Source organism: Pteropus medius, unplaced genomic scaffold (genome assembly GCF_902729225.1).
Source record: "Pteropus medius unplaced genomic scaffold, Ma_sr-lr_union100, whole genome shotgun sequence".
NCBI lineage: Eukaryota > Metazoa > Chordata > Mammalia > Chiroptera > Pteropodidae > Pteropus > Pteropus medius.
In genome coordinates, this window is record NW_024342473.1 from 18147712 (window position 1) to 18169616 (window position 21905).

General features: G+C 43.5%; 1 protein-coding gene across 4 annotated transcripts in view; it reads right to left on the minus strand.

Moving 5' to 3' along the window:
* Window positions 1-1334: 1334 nt before the first annotated feature.
* The window catches only part of LIPC (lipase C, hepatic type), a 116542-nt gene continuing 95971 nt past the window's right edge, over window positions 1335-21905 (minus strand). For 3 of the 4 annotated variants that reach the window (XM_039865475.1, XM_039865474.1, XM_039865478.1), the window contains 5 exons: window positions 20593-20826; window positions 18547-18792; window positions 8279-8396; window positions 6290-6508; window positions 1338-1622 (listed from right to left, as the gene is read on the minus strand). In XM_039865475.1, coding sequence (XP_039721409.1) covers window positions 1511-1622; window positions 6290-6508; window positions 8279-8396; window positions 18547-18792; window positions 20593-20826 — 929 coding nt within the window. In that variant the 3' untranslated portion in view covers window positions 1338-1510. Of the gene's footprint in view, window positions 1623-6289; window positions 6509-8278; window positions 8397-18546; window positions 18793-20592; window positions 20827-21905 lie in introns of all 4 variants that reach the window. The other variant, XM_039865473.1, reaches the window with a different exon arrangement.

Consider the following 21905-nt stretch of genomic DNA (forward strand, 5'->3'; position numbering starts at 1 on the left):
GACAAGGGGATGACTCATCTCCCCAGAGTGAGGTGGAGCGAGACAATGTGAGATTTCATCATGCTGCTCAGAACAGCTTCCAGTTTAAAACCTAGAATTGTTTATTTCTGATACTTTCCATTTAATATTTCGGACTGTGGTTAACTGAGGGTGACTGAAACTGGGAAAGTGAAGCCAAAGATAATACTACTGTATTTTAAATGCATTCTGGATAGTTAATGACAAAACATGCCAGCTTAATGCAAACATGATTTTATTGTAAATCTTAGCATTTTAGCCATAATGGGAAATATTGTTCATTTTAATATCTATCATTTCTAGACGTGTGGTCAGATACTTTCGCAGGCAAGATTAGCATTCAGGACCCAATGCCACCTTGAGCCAACTCTTCTTCCTCTCCCTTCCCCCATGTTCCTTTGTTGTGTGGGTCTTCCCAAGGGAAATAAAAGTGAATAATCTTAAATTGATTTAGTCAGAGGCAGATATTTCTTGGGGATTTTTGTTTTCACCAGCTCTGACTTATCTTGCTTTGATGAAGAGCATGTGAATTATGAGCTCTGGGGAGCCGAGTCTATGCAAATGTCAGGTTAGGCTGTGAAATGTGCATAGTGTGCTCCGTCTCTCTGAATTTCTTGAAACACATATCCAAGTGATTACCACACTTAGTATTTCCTTCACATGCTCTGTGATGGATCAAACATTAGCATTAATGATTATTTATTAATAATTATTAGACAGTTTGAGATTTGATATCTTAACTCTATGAGATATCCCAAGTTTTTTTATTAGCTTTTAAAGAAATTATTTATTTATTAAATAATTTAAAAAATTCGATTAGAGTTGATAATTGATGTTATTTTATCTTAGTTTCAAGTGTATAGCATAGTGGTTAGACATTTATATAATTTACTATGCGATCCCCCTGATTAGTCTAGTGCTCACCTGGCACTATACATGGTAATTACAATATTATTGTAATAATAATTATTCCCTATGCTGTACTTCACATCCCCATAACTATTTTGTAATTACCAATTTTTCCATTAGATTTTGTTGTAAGCATTAGGAAAATTGGGACACACAGCTAGTGATTAATTGGAATTTCACTTTATTGAAGCACTTAGTTTTGTAATAAAGAAGTACCTTTCCAGCATGGTTCAAAAACTGATCAGAATTAACTAGCAAAGAAATATGGGAAATTTATTTAATTGAAAAAGATGTTTTAAATTATAACAACAGATCTAAAATGACTCTTATACTAATTTGTGTATATTGCATTTAATCAGAAATAAAATTGGGAAATTTTTGGTTATACTAATATTTCAATAAAGTTACATAATATGGTTTTTAAAAGCTTAGTTTATAAGAGTGAAACACGCTTCTCCTTTAAATCTAAACTTTATTTAAACTTTATGCAAAATTCTTTATATAACTTTGGTTGCCAAATAAGGCAAGTATTCCAAATAAGGAATGAGATCATTTGTTCTTTACATTGGGTCTCTATTAAAGCTCATTCGGTTTTTTGCTTCAGTTTTTTAGAGTTTCTGTCACATCTCACAAAGATTTTCTCCTGGGTTGGGTGCAGTTGTTGGTCATCCATGTTTTCTGAGCAAAATGTTATTCTGAATAGAAAACATAAAGCAAACACAGCATTAAGTTTTAGAAGGAGCTTATTGAAGTGTTTCACCCTTTGTCAAATACCCGATTGATGTGACACATGCTATATATATATATATTTTTTAATTAGATTCTTATGTTGCAAATATTTTCATAACTTCAGAGAAAAGCAAAACCCAAGTCAGTGAAAGCAATCAGTAAAAGGCTTTCCGGAACTTTGCTCTGAGATGATTTCAGTTCTATAAAAACAAAGTCCTAGAGGCAGTCTTCCCTTGTTCTAACCGCTCATCAAAGATTTGAGAGTAACTATTGTTCTTTTTACTACATCACCCTGACTCTAGGGCAAACATTTGCAGTTCCTTCAACTGTTCCTCACAGGTAGGCTTCACTCCTCAGCCTTCTTTTTTGGACTTAAAGGTCCCTGGGCATGAAGCCATTGTCACCAGCCTCTGTCTGGCTGTCATGTAAGCCCCGCCCCTTCCTCTCATTGGTGCAGACACTGTCCAGCCAAAGAGGTCGTCACATTTGTTTTAGGTCTCTCTTGGAGACCTGTCGATAGACTGATTTCACCAGTTGCTTGGCCTGAGGTGCTATTTTGTGTTACTAACTTCAATTGCATCTATTAGAAAAAAATTAACTGTAGTAGCAGTGAATTCTAGTTTATGGCTTTTTTTTTGGTTTTGTTTTGAATTACTCGTCTTTATTCAAACAAACTTTTTAAATTAAAATAGTGTATAAGCCAGACAAAGACAAATACCTACATGTGAAATCTAAAAAAAAAAAAAAAAGTCCAACTCATAGGAAAAGCATAGAAAAGTGGTTCCCAGGGCCTGGGGAGAGGTGGAAATAGGGAGACGTTGGTAAAAGGGTACAAACTTTCAGCTATAAGATGAATGAGGTCTAAGGATCTAATGTAAAACATGGTGGCTGTACTTGGTAACTGTATTGTATAAATAAAATTTGCCGAGAGGGTAAACTTAAATATTCTTAATAACGACAAAAAAAGATAAATATGCGAGCTGATGCCTGTGTTAACTAGATAAGGGGGAATCCTTTCATAATCATTTGTATATCAAATCACAAATGCTTTAAATATTTTATAATTTTATTTGTTAAATATACCTCAATAAAGCTGAAATTCAAGTGTTATGAGTAATTTGTAAATGCATCCTTGAAAAACTGAAATGGTAAACAAATAAAGTAAAATATTAAAGATCCTCTTCTCCATTCTCCTTCACCAATGTCACCTCCCTCTGTGCTATCATGGTTTGTTTTCTGTCTTTCCAGATCTATTTTTATGCATTTACACATATATTGATGTTCACATGTGAATATAAAGATTTTTGTAAATATTTTTCTGAAAGTTTTCCTTGTCACCAAATAATGTACTTGGAGACCTGTCATATGAGTACATATCAATTTAATTTTTTTCACCTGCTGCATGGCATTCTACTGTATGAATATAGCACAATGCATTTAGCTATTTTTCTATTGATGAATACTGAGATTTTCCCAATGGTTTACTATTTACAAATAGTACTGCAACAAACATTTTTTGCACATATATTCTTTGTGAACATTTTTAGTATTTCTTTAAGGCAGACACCTAGAAGTAAATTCTGGATCACATTATATTCCAGGACATACATACTATGCATATATAAAATTATGATGATGTAAACTCCGTGAGACCAAGGCCTTTGTCTCTTCTGTTCACTGTTGTGTATCTAGTGCCCACAACAGTGACTGGCAGAAGGTAGATAGATACTCATCAAATATTAGTTGTTGAATGAAATGCCCCTGCAGAAGCTCTGGAATTTATACTCTCACTACTAGTATATGAGAATGCCCATTTCTCCACACCTTTACCAGATGTTTTCCGTCTTTTAATTTCTGCCAAACCAATGGGTGACTGGAGATAATGCCATTGATTTTTGTTTTGCATTTAGATGATTACTGTGGAAACTGAACATCTCATTGCATTTAGCCAATTGCTGTGAGGCTAATACTTTCTGCCTTTTCTCTTCATCCCGCAACAGACCCTCTCATTCCTTACTTTGTGCCTTGGAGAGAAAAAGTCCCCTCTCACCGTATTCCTCCTGTGGAGTCACAGAACAAATGACTTAACCAGTTTTTTTGTTCTTTGTAGTCAGCAGAGAGATTATGAGTACAGGTCTCAGTGTTTGCATCCTGGCTCTGGGATTTTGGTTTGTAGAAGGTAATTAAAAATTGGTAATTGTTATTAGTCTCATGAGATATATATTATAATTCCCATTTATTACTAAAGAACTTAGTCTCAGAAAGGTGCAGTTATTCTGAGTTATTCTACCTATTTATTCTACGTAGATGGTAAGCAGTGAGGCCAAAATTAGAGTTTAGGGCTGGCTGATGTAGAGGCCATCCGGTCCTGTCTAGATTTTTCTTTGCTTTCTGCCTAGCTCTCTGGGAATGTCTCCTGGCCTCCCCAAAGCCTGTTATGGTACAGGTTCAACAGCACCAGCCTGAATGCATGTCTTTCTTCTTAGACTTCCTAGGCCATGCAGTACTAGACTCTTGCTCATCAAAGTGTGGTCCATGGACCAGCAGCAGCAGTAGCACCAGGGAGCTTATTAGAAATACAGAATCTCATGCTCCACCCCAGACCTGCTGAAGTAGAACTGTATTTTAACACAGTTCCCAGATGATTTATGTGTACATTAAGTCTTGAGAAGTTCTGGGATGGAGCACATTATTAGTTAAATTAAGGCATCTTGTTTTTCTAATTAGGTCCTAGAGTTCCTTATGCCAAGAGCCACAACTGAGATTTTTTTGGGTATCCCCCAATGGTATCTGATATTGCGAAGACAGGTAGGAGGCACTGAGTAGTTACAACTTAAAAAAACCTACAAGCCCCATTGTCCTTCCTCTCTTTTCAGCACGTACATCCTGTAGCCATAAGGAAGGGTCGATGTGCATATATATTAATGTCCAGCGCCACCACTCTGCTAGATTGCACTGAGGAAATCAGATTAATAGGGCCGAGAACAATGGAGTAAGGAGCTGTTGGAAGCAGTGCATGGGCAACAAATGGACAATGAATCAGACAAACCTAACTCAGATCTGGGCTTGGACAATTACTAGCAATGTCCACAAGCTGTGTAACTTCTGTGAACCTTAGCTTTCAAATCCACACAGCCAGTACTGCCCATTTCACAGGGTCATTGGGAAGATTAGACGAAATTCATGCTCTAGAGCACTTAGTTCAATGCCCACTGTGCTTTGGAGCTCGGTAAATGCCTTTCCCACCCTTCTCCTCTTTCCTTCTTGAGAATCATGTGAGTAAGCTCTAGTGAGGATGGTTGCATTGTCATTTATACTACCTTTCAAGTCAAGTCACATAGAATTGTCAGGGTGAACAGCCACTATAACTGAGGAATTACCCTCTAGCTGAGAGAATGTGGGGAAGGGTGGTGCTCGGAAGTAGAGCTGATCTCAAGTGCCAAAAAGTTGCATAAGAATGGCTAAGCGTGAAAGAGGAGAGGAGCAGTTTAATTTTCTCAAACCGATCATGTGGATAAAATCTGTTGGTAGACTGCAAAGTTTGCTCTTCGTAATTGCCAGGATTTTGTATCCCAGGAAGATAAGTCTTAGAGAAAGGACTCGGGGGAGACGAGGGGCGCATTGCCCCTTCCTGGCAATGAAACCTGAGGGGTGAAGGAGGAGTGTAGTTCAGAGCTGAGAAGCCTACTGTTTTCCTTCCCTACTGGGGATAAGCCAAAGAGAGAAATGGGCTTCCCAATAAAGGAAGGTGGGAGAAGAGAGACACATGTCCTGAACACAGGGGAGAAAAGATAGGGAAGGCTCTGTGGGAGAGAGAATTCTCCCTTCATGGAGACCTGCAGAACTGCAGACAAGTATAGTTGCTGTGGCAAAGTACGTTGGGCATCTCTTTGCCTGGCTGAGAGGACTGAAGTAGCAGCTGGACTGTCCTTTCTTTCCTTTATTTCCTACCCCTTCCCTAACTCCTTCTTGTCCCTGGAGACCTTGGGGCCAAAGGAGAGGTTAAAACACACAGAGCAGCATTTCCTAAGGGTAATCCATTGGTCCACATCAGAATCTCTTAGTAACAAATGTGTGTCCTGGGTCTCTTTACAGACCACAATGAATCAGAAGCTCTGTAGGTGGGATCGGGAATTCTGCATACTTAATAAGCTTCTCAGTGATTCTTTGGCACTCTAAAGTTTGAAAGGTGCCACCACAGAGCGAGATTTTGAGACTGTGATCATTAAAAGCATTTTTCTGGGTAAACAACAAAAAAGAAATGTCACATCTGGGTCATTGCCACTCAAAGTGTGGTCCTTGGATCAGCAGAACCGACAGTACCTGGTGATTCATTCATACGTGGGATTTGAGACGCATTGGGCCAGTGAGGTGGTTCTCAAACTCCAGAGGCAGGAAGCTACTAACCACGGGCAGTGGGAAGAGGCTAGACTGGGACTCAGAAGACCTGAGTGCAGGTCCTTTTGTCTATGGCTGTGTGAAGTCAGGATGGTCATTTCACCTTTCTGAGTGTCTGTACTCCATCATTAGGACCTAATAGTGTTCATTTCATAAGATAAATGCAAGTATTAAATTGTGAAAGTGCTGGCATGTGTAGATCTAGATGTTAGGAGGAGGTTAGCTAATCACTCACCTTTGCTGTATTTCTCCTGCTTTGACTCTGATGTTCTTTAGAACAAGGCCTGAATTGAGGGGCTCTCTCCCCCATGGGATGATGGTTTGAACCGTGTTCCAGACATTGGTCCACACCGCGCTGTTTTCCTGCTTTAACGTGATCATGACCAGCTCACCAATATCCATATCCAATGTGATAAGAAAGGAATAGGTTTTATTACTAATAATTCCTTCACTCCTTTGAAGACACAAAGGAAACCAGACACAGTCAGTTTATTTGTAACAGCAAAGTGATGCTTAGACACATTTAGGATGTGTTAGCTTTGCCCGAGTGACTTGAGATGGTCTTTTATGCTATATTTCTCAAACCAGATTTGTACAGATTATTAGTAGAGATAGCAATAGATACGCCAGGATAAGAAAGATTTTACAGACCAGTAATATTGGAAAAATCATACTATTTTCTGAGTTAGCATATTAAAAATGCTCCAAGAGTTCCACGATAAAAATTCTAGTTAACTTTGTTTAGCTCGGGCTTCCTAGATTCTAGGTTAACAAATTAGGGAAACTGCTCCTGCAGAGACAGTGAGGCTCTGGCAATGGCCTCCGCACAGCTATCTGTAGGTCTGATTAACTTCGTAGAGCCAAATCACACTCTTCTTTTCCTAGTGATGCTTTTTTCCTCCCCATCTAAATAGAATCTTTTATTAAGACCACAAAGCATAACAGTAATACAAAACCACATATTAAAAGGATGCACCAATTTAGAGCAAGATTTAATGCATATTCATGGATATCATTACTAGGTTTACTCACTAAACTCCAAGACATTAAAAATGTCCAACATTGACAGAACACCTAGATGCCCTTTCCACTATTTAGAACAATTTCCTGGGGAGAAATTTGGGAGAATGTACAGGTAACATTGGTTTTAGGGTGAGACAGATGAATGGAGGGTTCCCTTGAGTGGCTCGTCATAGCACTTCTTGCAGAATGTTGTAGAGCAGCGGTCTCCAAACTTTTTGCACCAGGGACCGGTGCTCCTATGAGAATCTAATGCCTGATGATCTGAAGTGATGCTAGCGCTGGGGAGCGGCTGCAAATAAAGATGAAGCTTCGCTTGCTTGCCTGCTGCTTACCTCTTGCTGTGCAGCCCGGTTCCTAACAGGCCATGGACTGGTACCGGTCCACGGCCCGGGAGTTGGGGAACCCTGTTATAGAGAATCGTTTACCAGTGTCCCCACCCCACTAGGCTGGGAGCACAAGGATAGGGTCCTCTCTACCTCTAGTGCAGAGCACCAACAAACACTTGCTCAGTGACTGCTTCTGTTTGATGAACAGAGATCATCAATTTTTGGAAGCTGAGGACTGTCCCCGGAGTTAGTGGAGGGCTAGTGTCACTTTCCAAGAAAAGCCCATGCTGAGAGTCGAAATGCTGAAGAAAAGCAGCTAATGGGCCTTTTCTGACCAGTGAAATTGGGGTGCTTCTGAAGGAGGTGTGAGGCCACTGCTTGTGTTGTGAGCAGGTGTGTAACAGGGAGGGCAGATGGGAAGGGCTGGCAGGGCAGGCTAATTGGGATGGGAAATTTGTGCCAAATTGAATGATACCAGTTTTATTTCTGGGCTACTTTTCAGAACTCACTGGAAAGGCACTCAGGGCCTTCCCGTGGACACCTGCTTTGGCCCTCACCACTCCTCCCTGCTCAGATCTACTTTTGCACTGTGAACATGGACTGGGCCGGCTCTGGCTTCCCTCTGCCCCGAACTCATGTCGCAGTGGGCCCATCACATACATAGGTAGCACAAACATAAAGCGATCGGTGAGACTGGGTGAGGCTGAGGAGGGATGGTGACAAGGCATTGGGCTTGGGTGAATATCCCATCTGACCGGGTGTTTGGGGCAGTCGTAACGGGCTGAGAAAAATAAGTTGTGTCTGGCCTAACCTTTGAAAAAATTAAGACAATTAAGCTTGTCATCGCCATAGACAGGGCTGCTCCTCATACTCACAGAGTGATGGGAATTTTCTGCATTTCCTCTTTTGTTCCGAGGAGTGACATGGTAAAAGTTGTTTCTACTGGTTTCTCAATTTGGTTGAAGAACTGCATCTTGAACTGGTAATGATAAACTAGGGGTGGAGGGGGAGGAGAGGAGAGAATGAGAGAAAGAGAATTTAAGCAAGAATTTTTAAAATTAAAAATCTTATATTTTAAACATTTAAAAATGCAGAAGAAAATGTCCAGATGGATAGAGACCTCAATTTTTTCCCCTTGGGGGCTAGGATTATGAATGCTTTTTCTTTTATTTTTTTTCCTTCTCTATATTTCCTGAATGTTTACAGAAGACTTATATATTGTGTTTGTAAAAGAATAACAATAAGTATTACCCAATAAAAGAAGGCAGAATAAGAATTTAGCACATCTGGCATCCTCACCCATTCTTAGATGCAATCCTGTTGGATTGTTCCATGTATCTGGTAGGGGTCCCCTTTCATAAATCAAAGGATATGTGTCTTTTAGGCACCTGACAAAGGCAGGAGGACACACTGTCATTCTTCACTTTTGCCTCTGTTCGTTAAGGTCAGTTTTGGGGTGGGGCAGAGCTTCAGCTTACAAAGATGCCCTAATGACCATGTCTGTATATTCTGGGGCAGTTCCTGGATACTAGCTCAGTAGGGAGGCGGGGCGTGGGGGTGGGGTGTCTCAAAAAGCACATTTTCCAATGAGATAGCTCTAGTTCTAGTACTTGGGCCTATAAGTTTTCTATCTTATCAAATGTCCAGAATGTCCTTCTACTGGGTTGTTTGGAAGAGAAAAATTTATTTTATTTTATTTTTTTACCCAAATACAGTTTATATTAATAAAAGCAAATTGTTTACTATCAGCCTGCATTGTCACACCAACCAGCAGTGGGATTGTTTTCAAAATTCCCCCACCTCATTCAAAATGGCTAGTGACTGGCTGCTTGGACTTCTTTTTCTTGCTCTCTCCATTTTTTCTAAGTATCTGTAGTGTTTTAGCTCCAAGATTGCAAACAGGTTTAATAAGGCATGTTAAAATGATTGATAGGACTTCTTAGAGCCCTATGTTGAGACAGGTTCTGAGACCTTATCCAGGCTCTTGAGAAGATTGGTGTCTGCCTTGGGCAAAGGATAGGGAATTTATAGTATGCTTGCTGTGTATTTGACTTTTTTTGTTCTAGATAATGATTAATCTGTCAGTCCTGATACAGTGCCTTGCACATAGTAGGTGCTTAATACACATTTGTGGGATGAATGACCTTACAGTTTGCTTGGGAGCATCAGCATATGTATTAACATTTAGCCAGATGGAAATCACCTCTGAGAATGTAAGGCCTGAGTTTAAAGCTTTGTTATATGAGAATTCCTAGTGGAAAGCATAGATGATGAAGCTAGCCACATGAGCATCCATCCCATGTAGCCAGCATGTGAAATTCATCATCTTCATGAATCAATCTACTAACTTACAAATGGTACATTTCCACTGGAGGTTGGTAGCTACACACAAACCTAGCAGCTGTAGCTAGTGACGTGTTGCCAATACTCCAGCTGCAGGGTGTGCCTGTGTTGCTGGGTTTCTGGGCTATTTACACAATCCTACCCTTTGGCATAAACCGATCTTCCCATCTGGATTTTGTGGTGGATTTGCTCCAGTGCCCTGTACATAATAGGTGCTTAAATCCTCCAGCCTGGAATAAACTAGTTTGATGCTCTCAGGACTATAAAGCTGTGGGTGAGAAATAAGATAAGGGCTGCGACTCGAGGAAGGGTCCCTAAACCCTTGGGTGGCAGTGGTGGAGACAGGGACTCTGGCCTATCACCCCAGAAGCCTCTGGAGAAGTCTTACACTATTCAGGGTCTGTCTAGGGAACTCTGTAACAAATGGGCACTGTCGTAAGTTGAACTGAGGCAAAAAGGAAAGGTCCGTTCAAAGACACAGGCCACAGGCATGAGAGGGGAGGTGGTGGGAGCAGCGAACCCGGGGTAACCTCTTAACGAGGAGGCAGGGCCTCTTCCCGAGTACCCAGAGAATAATCATAGCAATCCATTTTAACGCAGCTTAATATATATTAATTGGAAGTGTACTGGTGCTTAGCCCAGTGCTGAAAGCTGTCAGGGCTAAAAAAGTAATAGAGCTTAAATGGTGGTATGCATGATAATAATATTGGCTAATATTTATTTTGTTGAACTGTGCCAAACATTATGTATCTATTATCTCATTTGATCCTTACATCATGATCTTTTAGAGAAGGGGTAACCGAAACACAGAGAGGTTAAGTGACTTTTCCAGGACTAGACAGCTAGTAAGTAGCATAGCTGGGATGTAAGCCCAGGCCACCTGCCTCCAGAACTTGAACTTTTAAAAATGTTTATGCCTGAGACCAAGAGCTTTATATACCCTAAAGTTGAAGTGTGGAAAGAGATTTAAGTTTAAAAATGTCATAACAGAATTATTTAATTAAAAATAAATCAGAAACACCCTAATTCACAAATAGAGAAATGACTATGGACTAATAATGACGATTATGATAACTACCATTTAGCTATTTCCTGTGTCCCAGACCTTGAGCTAATAGTTGCACATAAATAAATATTTCTCTTTACAACTTTTAAGATGCCTGCTATATTCTCCCTCCCTCATCATTTTCCAAATGGAGAAGCTGAATTTAAGTAACTTGTCCACTGCCATGAGGCAAAAGCCTGGTGAAGCCGCACTTAGATGTTAGTCTGCTGATTCCGAGCTCATATTCCCAACCACGAGATTTACTCTTATGAACTCATTAAAAGATACTTTTGGAATGACTTCAAAGCTTATAAAAGAAGTGGGGGAAAAAAAACCACCAAACAACAACCAGGCTATGAAATTGTCTATGTGATACGAGACTAACTATAAAACAGAATGCATAGAAGGAGGGGCACTCCCAAAAAACGTTAGGAGTGCTTATCTCTGGAGAGTGGAGAGAGATAATTTTTATTCTCTTCTTTATGCTTTTCTGCAAGTTCCACATTTTCTACAATAAGCATGTATTCTAATTAGAATCTCGTCGGGAAAAGAAAAGCTTTCAGAAGTATTAAACTTTCAGAAGTTTTGGTCTTGGCCTTGGAGAAGCTTGCAGCTGGGAAGCGCCATCGCTTCTGTGACTCTCCTCGCCCTGTGCCTTGTCTCGCAGGCGTCGATGTCAATGTCTGATCTTTCTGAGGACAGTCTTGGGGTTCTATTGATGCTCGGATCTCTACAGGTCACAGCACGCACCAGGCATCTAAGGACTGCTTAGGGGCTATTTGTGTGAAAACAAGGCAGGGCACATCCTGCAATAAAGACCCTACTTGTGAATAGGACTAATGAGAAAATAGCTTTCTTTTGTTGAGATCCTACTATGCATCAGGCTATGTACTAAGTGTTTTACTTACGTTATTTCTGTCCTCATAACAAGACTAAATAAGGACAACAAGCTGGTTAGGCTCTGTTTTCTATACCTACCCTGCTATCCAGTCTGCCCTGCTCTGAATGGCAGGGTGTGACCCCACAGCCTACAGCTCCCAGGCTGCCTTGCCAGATGGTTTCTGGTTGAGACTGACCTTGGGGAGGCACCGGCAAGAGACCAGAGAGAGGTCAGGATGTTTTTTTCTGTGCTCCTTCCCTCTTTGGAGCCTGACCACACAGTAACTGCACCCCATGATTAACTGCTGTCAGTGGCCCCTCCTCCACAACGCCCATTCTCCTGGGCTATTCCCTTCCCTCACTCATTCTGGTCTGTTGTTAGTTTTGGGGTGCATTGATACCCTACATTTGTTTCCTTAATACCACCTGCCCTCTGTAAGGAGCCCCATCTGCTTTCTTCTGCTGACCAAGGCCAGTGGAGTCCTATTTTCTGCTGAGACCTAGACAGATAGGGTGTCAGTGATCCTGGAGAGTTACAGATAAGGAAGCAAGAGATTTAGAGCAGAGTCCAAGGTCACCTAGATAGTGAGAAGTAGAGCAGAATTTGAACCTAGGTGTCTGTCTGATTCCTAAAGACCCTTCTTCCCACTGTCTGCTGGGGCTCTGGTTCTGCAAGCTGACTCTGCCCTTTGAACCCAAATGACAGACACTCGGCTCCTGAAGAAATGCTGCAGTCAAAACCTGCTCAAATGAAGCCACTAAGATAAAGTACCTGCCGGCTCCCACCCATGAACATCCATCCTGGGCTATCACTGCTGCAGATTCCTCCCACCTGTCCCCTGAATAGACGTTAACCCTTGAGCAGGGATAAATGTTTCCTGTCTCTGCCCTGGAGATGGGCTTTTGTCTTCCTTAGCTCTTAAATTGTGAGTTGGAGGAGATCGATTTCCAGGTCTTAGATGCCATGGTTCCCCAAATCTGGGGGAAGGTGCTTGTGTAAAACCCAGGTCGGCCTGGTTGATCCCAGAGGTCCCTTTAGCTTTCACATCCTCCAAATGAGTATTATCTGTCCCTTTGCAGTGTCTCCCTGGGGCGGGACCTGTGCAGGGAGTCAGAACCTCCAAAGATGTGTGAGCCGTGAAGAGCCTGAATGAGCTCATAAAAGACTGTGGACTATGGAGGAAACAGAGATGAGCGAATCAGGATGCCCTTATGTCTTATCTGCAGAATGCATAGCACGTTGATAGCGCAAGGAATCCCATATTACCTGTCCTAGGAAAGTCAGTTTTTTAGAGAAATCTTGAAATTAATTTTTTTTAAACAGGAAAGAGACTTTGAGACTGAGAACTAATTATTTGTTCTTATTTTGAATTTTTCTAAGTGTTTTTCTTAGAAAAATAAAGACAATTTGCTTATTATCCCCCCATCCTCCTTCCAGGATGATGATGCTCTTATAAAGATTAAGGAAAAAAGCGTGACTAATTTTGCTCACTTTACCTTATGACATGTTTAATAAGGATTTTACAAAAATGACTTAGGGAAAATGTTTTTGATCCTGTGACTGCAAACGGGCCAGCACAACACATTCCTCAGTTCAGTCAGGAGAAATTACTTTAGGTCTTAAAGATGAAATGCATGAAATAGTCCATTAACCCTGAATGTGATCAGGCAAACCACCTACAGCAGGGATGTGAGGCCTCTGAAGATTCTCCCCACCGGAGTCCTCCCGGGGTTCAGATACCCTAAAAATCCAGGTTTTAATCTAGTGTGAACCCCACTGGTGCCATTTAAAAAAGAAAAAAAACTTAAATTTATTTTCACAAGGCAGCCGCTGTGAGCATCGGGTTGTGGAATTTATGAAGAGAGAATATTTTTTCTTTTTCTTTTTCTTTTCTTTTTTTTTGGTCTCATGGAAAAAATGATTTCGAATCATTAGATATTGGCTCTGGGAGATATTATGACTATCATTGCAAACATCAAAGGGGCCTTTTTTCCAGTGTATCGATTTTCTCTTGTGGAGATGGTAGGAATGAGATCTCTTATGTTTCCCTGCAGCACCAAGGGCTCGCTCCTAGATTTGAAACGCCTCTAACTCAGGAGGAAGGCTGAACATCATGGGGTTGAGAGGCTCACAGACGCTATTGTACAGAAGGCCACCACCTGAGGCAGCCGGTGCTGGCAGGGGGGTTTGTTGAATTAACTCAGAGTAGGCTCAAGGGAGGAAGAAGCAGAATGAGTGGTTTTCTTAGCATATGTGTGTGCGCATGTATGTGCTTAGGTTAGTGACCAGCCACATGTGGGCTTAACAGTACCAACCCATTTAACTTATGTCTGATGTCACAAGATTGGATGCTTGCCCCTTCTGCTAGGGGTGGAGATGGAGGAATGTGTGTGTGTGGGTGGGGGAAGGTAAGAAAAGTGTGTGTGAGTATGTGAGGGGTAAGGAGCGTGTTTATGTGTGTGCGCATGGGTAAGCAGAGGTGTGTGTGAGGGGTAAGGAGTGTTGGGCTGACTGGCGTCCTGCCGCCCACTGTTTGTGCTGTAGGTGCTTCATGTGGGATGGCAATGAGAGCCCTCAATCGAGGAACAGAAGCCCTAGGTTGAAGTGTGACTCTGCCATCTACCACCACATGGTCGTGAACACTTACAGCTTCTCTGCAGCTCAGTTTCCTCATTTTTAAAATGGGTATTAAGAGCTCTCTCACACGGTTGTTGTGACTAAAAGTGCCAGGCTTCTAGAAGATATTAACCCAGTGACACCTGTTCCCTTCCTACATGCTGGAGTGACCAGATATGGTCCTGAGCCCCACCCATAGGTGCCAGTTTTAGTGGTTCACTCCCATGCTCATCCACACATAATTGCTTTGTGCCTCACAATGGTTTTATCACTAGGTCAAGGTCACATGTGTGAATGGCAGCAAAGCCAAATTCTAGACACATCTGATTGCCATCCCAAGCCTGCTCTCCCTCTCTCCTATACTTACTGCTTCTCCTGGAACTCTCCCTGGAAATGAGTGAAAACCTTCCAAAGAAGTAGCTGAGAAAAGCTAAAGATATACAGACTCCTCAAGTCACAGTCTGGCTGGTTATCTCACCAGCCAGAAGAAAAGAGTGTTCTCATCAGCTGGAGCAGCAACAGAAGCAGGTTCCCACCGGCTGGATGAGTCCCAGTGTGCAGGGAGAAAGTGTGTGTGTGTGTGTGTGTGTGTGTGTGTGTGTGTGTCAGGGGCGGTGGACTGGCCTTGATCCTACTATCAGGAGGCCCTGTAGAGTGAAAGGAGTAAGGGCCATGGAATCAGAGAGACCTGTGGCCAAATACTGCATTTGCTACTCACAAACAGTATGACTTTGGGAAGATTTAACTTCCATGACTCTCAATTTCTTTATTGAACAGTTAATTAATCCCCACCACCGCCACCCCACCACCTGTCTCTGTCTCTCTCTTTGGGTTGTTGTGAGGATTAAATGATAAATGCGATAATTTGTGCAGCTCATTCAGCATGGCACCTGGTCAGAGTAAGCCCCCATAAGGGCCTCTTTCCTCCCCTCCACCCACTTACCTCATCTGACTGCTACGAGGATTAATTAGATAAGTCCTTGCTAAGCAGAATTTACCCAATACAGATTCATTTCCCTCCCCTCTCTCTTAAAAGACTGGCTCCCAAACTGGTAAAAGTTCCTCCTGAGAGAACGAGGATGGAAGTGGGTGATAAATTGCCTCGTTTCACTCAGTGACTGTTTCCCAATTCTCCTCTGCTACGGCTGTGCTCCCCCAGTGTTTACCGGAGTTCTGGCAGACGATTGTAGAAAATAGATCCTTTGATGGCTTTGTCAACAGATCTTGGAGCCAGAGGAATGAGCGCCAAGCTAGTCATCTTCTGTGAAACTACAGCTGGGAGGCGATGTTTATCTTGCCCAGCTAGACCCTGCACTAGAATATATAGTACAATTAGACGTCCTTGAAAAATATGGATTGTGGGTTCTCTGTAACCAGGGTTGAACAAGTCTATTCTTTTACGAATCGATACGTATTCATCAAATGCTGGAGGTGGCCAGTGAAACAGTCTCCAGGGGCTTAAATCAGAGATGATCATGACCATGATGGGTGGAGAAGGGTACAGTTAGGGTGACCTAGATTAAGGGCTTCATGCTAGCACAGAACTTTCTGTGGTGATGGAGATTCATTTCTGTACTCTCTGATGCAGCAGCCACGTATCTGAGTACTTGAAAGGTAGCTAGTGTGACTGAAGAATCAAATTGTTGATTTTATTTAACTTAAGTAATTAAAATAGCCACACATGGTTAGTGGCTACCACATTGGATGACATCGCATTATACAGACTGCAGCATCTCGTGAGCAGCCACTTCCAGACAGATAGAGTCTCACTCGAGTGTAATTCCCGGCCATTTCCAGGGCAGTTTGGTGTGACCACAGGGCTGCTTCTTCTCATCAGTGACCAGATTAGAACTTTGCCCATTACAAGGACTGAGGCAGAACTGGGGAGAATTTGGAGGGCCTTGAGGAGAGGAGGGTGCAGTGCAGGCCACAGCGCATCACTGGAACCTCTGTCAGGGGCTGGAGGTTTATATTCTGTCAGGTTCCAGGCTGTCCTGCCTTGTAGTCCTGCCTCCATATCACCAACCCCATGGGTCCTATTCTCATCTGTTGTCCCTGGAGCAAGATGGGTAATTGGTAATAAAGAGACCTAAGTGTTGTTTCCAAGGGACTCATGGCCTGTCTTCCTTGGACAGTAGTTAGCACGTACCGCATGGCAAGGGTTTGGTCTTCACCAAGTCTCCTGAGGTAGGGACTCTGCCTATGTTGGCTAGGCAAAGAAACGAATGGATAAGAACATTGATTTTGGTAGCCACAGGGTGAGTAATGCTGCCCTGACACGATGCTTTGGTCTCCATAATAGGAAAGGAGCTCACATGGGCAGCATGGAGTAGCCGGGCACCCAGGGTCCTTGGCAGGGACGAACTCAGCCTGGCTTGTACCTACTGCTCTTTCTTCGCCCTCTTCCTTTTCCTCATGCTCGCTTCCCTTCCCCATCTCCAAACCCCCAGCAGATATCCTGGGGCTGGACCGAGCCCCTCACTTCAAATGTACAACACAGCCCTGGAAGGCAAAAAATGACCTTCTTTCTTCCCAGCTGATCTCAAGGAGAAAGAGAACCCCTCATCCTCTCCTCTTTCCCCTCCTTCACCCCACAAACAGACCAGGGGCAGGTTACTGAGATGAAAAAAAAAAGATCACTCAACTAGTTGTTTGGAGGTCTGGGTCTAAAGGTTGGCTCTGCCAAGAATTCACTTTGTGGCCCTGGGCATATACTTTTCCCCGTCTGGGCCTCGGTTTCTCCATCTGTGAAACTGGAGAGGTTGAACAGTCTCTCGAAATGCTAACCTTACAGGATTAAAGTAGATCCAGTGAAATGTGATTATCTGAGAAGCTTAATCACTCCAGGCGGCTTTACCACTTAAAAGAGGAGCTGGTTAACCCAAGCGAGAGAGTGTCTAACCCACGCCTATGGCAGGGGAGCTCTCTTAAGCAGGAGGCCTTCCAAACACCCCCACCTGCTCCCAGATATTACTGGCTCCTCTATCTTTAAGGCACAAAGAGTGAAGGGGACATGCCAGACCCTCAGCGCCCTCACTCCAAGTGCTCTCAGAAGCTATCAGCCACCCACGATGGATTTCTGTCATTCCTGGGCCGTCTTGGCTCACGGAAAGGAAATGTGGCTGGAGAGCAAAAGTTCAGATAAACAAGGAACCCTGCGCCTAAAGAAATAAGTCACCTGGGAGACTGAACTTGGGAGTGTGATAGTAAAAGAAACACCGCACTGGGATGCAACCCTCCAGGCTATGGGTAGGTCACTCCACCCCAGGTTTACCCTCCTCCTCTTAAAATGGGGGAGTAACCAGCCCTGCTGACTTTGTTTGGCTGTTGTGGGAGCCACAAGAAATCAATGGCTGCACCTAATGTTTTGCATAAAACGCTGTGCAAATGTGTAGTGCTGGTGACAATGCATTCACCTTCCGCAGATACAAATATTTGCACGGTAATAATCAAACAGCACAACACCGGGCTCCTCCCAGTGCTGGCAAACAGAACACGTGCTATGAAACCGTAAGAAGCTAAATCACTCACGAGCTGTTTTAAGGATTAGGCAGAAATGTTAATGGCAACAGATGTTGCCTTGTTCCCTCCAGGAGGATTTAGGCTTCGGTGGAGTATTTCTCTGCTGGCTTCAGCCCAACACATGGCCACAGGCCTTTTTCTGACCTCCTGTTCAACCCAGAGAGTAGCAGGGGGTTGGTTTCTGCCTGAGGTAAAGGATCTGACTGGGAAACACTGGAAGCTGACCTTCACCTTGAGAAGGCCTCAACGGGACAATGATATGCTGTAAGATCAGCTGATTCAATCTTTAGAGGAAATAGGAGCTGCAAATATAGCCAGGGGGGTTGTTTTGTCATAGGGGTCATGAGCAGAGATGAAAGCACTGGGTTCTGGCTTGGGTTTGGGGATGACTCCAGGTCCCTGTGACAAGAAGACCTGGGTGGTTGAGGTAACTGTTCCGGGCCTTCTGGGTCATACATTATAGGGGACCATGAAAATGGATGAAGAGAGGCCAACCCAGGGGTAATTCCAGAAAGTATTAAGGCTTCTCTTTTAGCACTTGGCAGCAAGTTGGCCACATTCTTGGGAAAAGAGAGGCTGTGTCAACATTGCTGTCTGGAATCTGTGCAGTTTCAGAAACACTAAAGTAGCAGAACCTGAAGACACTGCAGAGAAAGACTGTAGGGAACTTGTGAACCTTCAGACAGGTGGCTGCATCCTGTCCTTCTGAAGGCTCCAGGCTACCTGTACTCACTCACCTCTGAAGGGGGACTGGGCTCTTGTCACCAGGAAGAGCCTCCTGCTCTTCTTGCCGTGCCACTCCTGGCGGATGTGGTAGCCCAGCGTGTTGCAGTGGCCCTTCTTGCAGCTCAGGCACAGGCCCTGGCTGAAGCTGTTCATGTCGCTGCACAGGTAGGCCGTGCTCTGCATGCTGGTGTGCAGCAAGGAGTCGATGAAGAGGTGCACTGACCGCTCGTGGGAGCATTTTATGGTCTGGGTGATGGCTGGAACACAGGGCAAGAAGGTCGTTATCACCCTTTAATCTAAAGTAACTTCAACTCAAAGGATCACCTTGTTTCTCAGTGCAGAGTAGCAGCACGTTAGGAAGGAGGGGTGGGTGCATGTAACGACGGACCAAAACCGACAGAAAGAGTGGACCCATCTCAGTCACTTGGTGTGGAAGCACCCTGTGATCAGTGTGCTATCGTAGGCATTTTAAAAGGAACCTAAGTCACTAAGAAAATAACAAATTATTTCAGAAAGCAGGATAGTGTGATTTTTTTAAGGAATATTTCTTTCTTGGATGGTTAAAAATGCACAAGTGCCTTTACTCATCCACTCCCTGTATCTTCACACAGCTCCTTGAAGCAGCTGTTACAAGTGAGAAAATGGAACTCCAAAGATATTCACTAATTCATTCGAGCTCACCTAGTCTCACCTAGGTGGTTAGGATGACAAAGCAGTTACCAGGTTACCTTCTGTTCAGGTACGGTTGTGAGAACCACCCTAGAATAGGATCACTTTTCAACATAAAGGTAAAGAAAACAGAAAAACCACACCAAATTTGGGCCAACTACATAAACATACTTGGTCATCACCTTGAAGTTTAGCATAAAAGAGCAAATAGCACTCATTGGTCAGAGATTCGTTAACTAGGCAGCTAGTTACCGAACACCATCCTAGAGGCCTGTGTTGAGCTTTGGGAGGATGTAGATCTGGGAGGAGGACTAGATGAACAGTTAGCCAGGAACTATTGGTGACGAGAGGGGCGATGACTCCAGGGAGATGTACAGAAAGATAAGGGGAAGATCTCTCTCGGGGCCTGGGTGGGTGGAAGGCTGGGAGTCTAGCCAAAATGAGATAATGTCGAGTGGGAAGGTCATTCTGATACGGTCATTCCCATATGGGAGAGGTGCAGGTGGTGATGTAATCGCAAGGGAGTGTGTTCTCAGTTTGGTTTTGGATGATTGGGGTGAGAAGGTGGTACGTGGGGGTGGGGTCTCCAGTTGGCTTACAGTGAGTTGGCATGTTTTACTCAAGATGATTTTTTATAATAACGAGAAATTCAGAATGCCTGGGGGAATGTATGGTTTTTGCTGTCATTTGTGTTCTTTAATCCTGTGCGCCTTATAAATGTAGGTGTTAATGTTTTGGTTTTAGGATTTGAGAGAGAAGTGGGATCACAACCCAGATAATGCCACATTCAGTTTTTGCCCCGAGGTAAAGGAAGTCACAAGGACATATTCAGAGCTGAATTTCGAATTGGAATTTCAGTACTGTCCTGGAGGCTCAGCTGACTAAACCTCTCAGGGGCGGAAGAATTACTTCCACTCTTGTGTGACCAAGGATCAAGAAGCCATGATCTGTTAAGTGGATCCTCATGTGGCCCAGAACAGTGGAAGCTGCCTGAGTGAGGAAGCTTCTGGAGAAGGAGGAATAATAAGCTCAGGCATCAGGAGTCAACTTTTAGAAAGGCTACTTAGCCCGGGAGAGACTTTGCATGGATGCCCTGGGTGAGGGTTAGAGGTGGGGATTCCTGGTGGTGCCCTTGGCTCCTACTCAGAGCTCGGGCTCCAAGGACCTCTGTCTGATAAGAGGAGGGGGCTGCTGGAGAAACACCAGCCCTTACCCACTTCCACAAGCCCTCTCTCTGGGTGGACTTGGTGACCATACACGTTGCGCCCCCCTCCTTGCCAAACTCTTCCCAGAATCCACAGAGTTGGTAGATTTCACTGGATCCAGAGGCCCATGCAAGTGTGGAGAGTGCAGGCCAGTGCAGGCCAGTGGCTATTCTTTTTCCTCACCATTTAGGCCGTGCTTGGTAATATGTCTGTAGAGCTCCAGGAAGTGGCAGCCAGGCTGGAAGGAGCCCCCATTGGGGTAGAAGTCATAATGTGCTATGGGCTCTTTGATGCCCACACTCAGGCCCATGTGCCCCCGAGTAAAGGTGTGAATGGCATCCACAAAATTGGCATCATCTGGTGAAAGACGGTCACTGGGGGGACTTCCTTCAAATAGAGGGCCCGCAGCATCCAGCCCTAACAGCAAAGCAAGGGCAAGTGTTAGGTGTGAACAAAGGAAGAGGAGGAAAAATGCTTTTTTTTTAGCTTTTTGATGTTATTACACATTCATGAGCTAGCAAGAAGAAGAAAATCCTAGGACTTACTCTTTCTCTAGAAAATCTTGCCGTAACCTTTTTGCAGTAAAACCATGATGCTGAAAATTGGACACATGCTGGGTGTTATCTAAGGGGAAAAGAGGTTTGCAGGAACTATCCAGTATTAGAAATAAGGTTACAAGGGAATGCTTGATTTATTTAAGCAAATCAATTTTAAGTACCTCTCAAGCTAGTTTCAAGAGCATCTGTTTGCATACAAAAAACCCACAGTGCTTATTGTAAGTAGTTCTAACCTACTCATCAAAGAAAAGAATTTATTTGCCTGCATGTCGTCATTAATTTCCCTAAACAAGCTGGCTTTTCTTGTACACTAATGTCATTTCATTGGAATGTCCAGAACAGACTTGGGACATCACTGTTCCCTGGTGAAAATAATGTGAGCAAATAGGACTACTCAAAGCTCTGGTTCTCAAGTGACAGATATGTTTGCATGAGACAAGTGGCAGCTCCTGGCTGATTGTAGTTGGGGAGTACCTATGTACTCAATGTTTTTTTCTTTCTTCCTTTACCTTCTCTGGAGGATGCTTTGATGTCCCACGTCAGCCCTGGCTTTCAACCCTGTTGGGGGCTAAGGAATTGACAAGGGGCCATGAGAGCACCTGTTACCAATGAAGGATGTCTTGGTGCGATTTATATTCCTTTCTTCATTAGGCTGACTACAAAAAGACAACAGAATAATTAGCCATCCTGCTGCCTCTGATGTGTGTGGGCCTAGCTAATAATGCCTAATATGACCCACGACACGAGCCAGAGAGGAGAGGGTCCTGGGCCTGATACCACCTCTGCAATTCTGATTCAGCCTTCTAGCCCTGGAATTTCGATGATGGACCTTAACAGCCTTTCTGTGGAAGGCCTGCTCACGCTCAGGCTATTGAGGGTCAAATCATAGGTGGGTATATATTACCGGTCAGGACTCTGCCTTCCAGTCACCGCAAGATG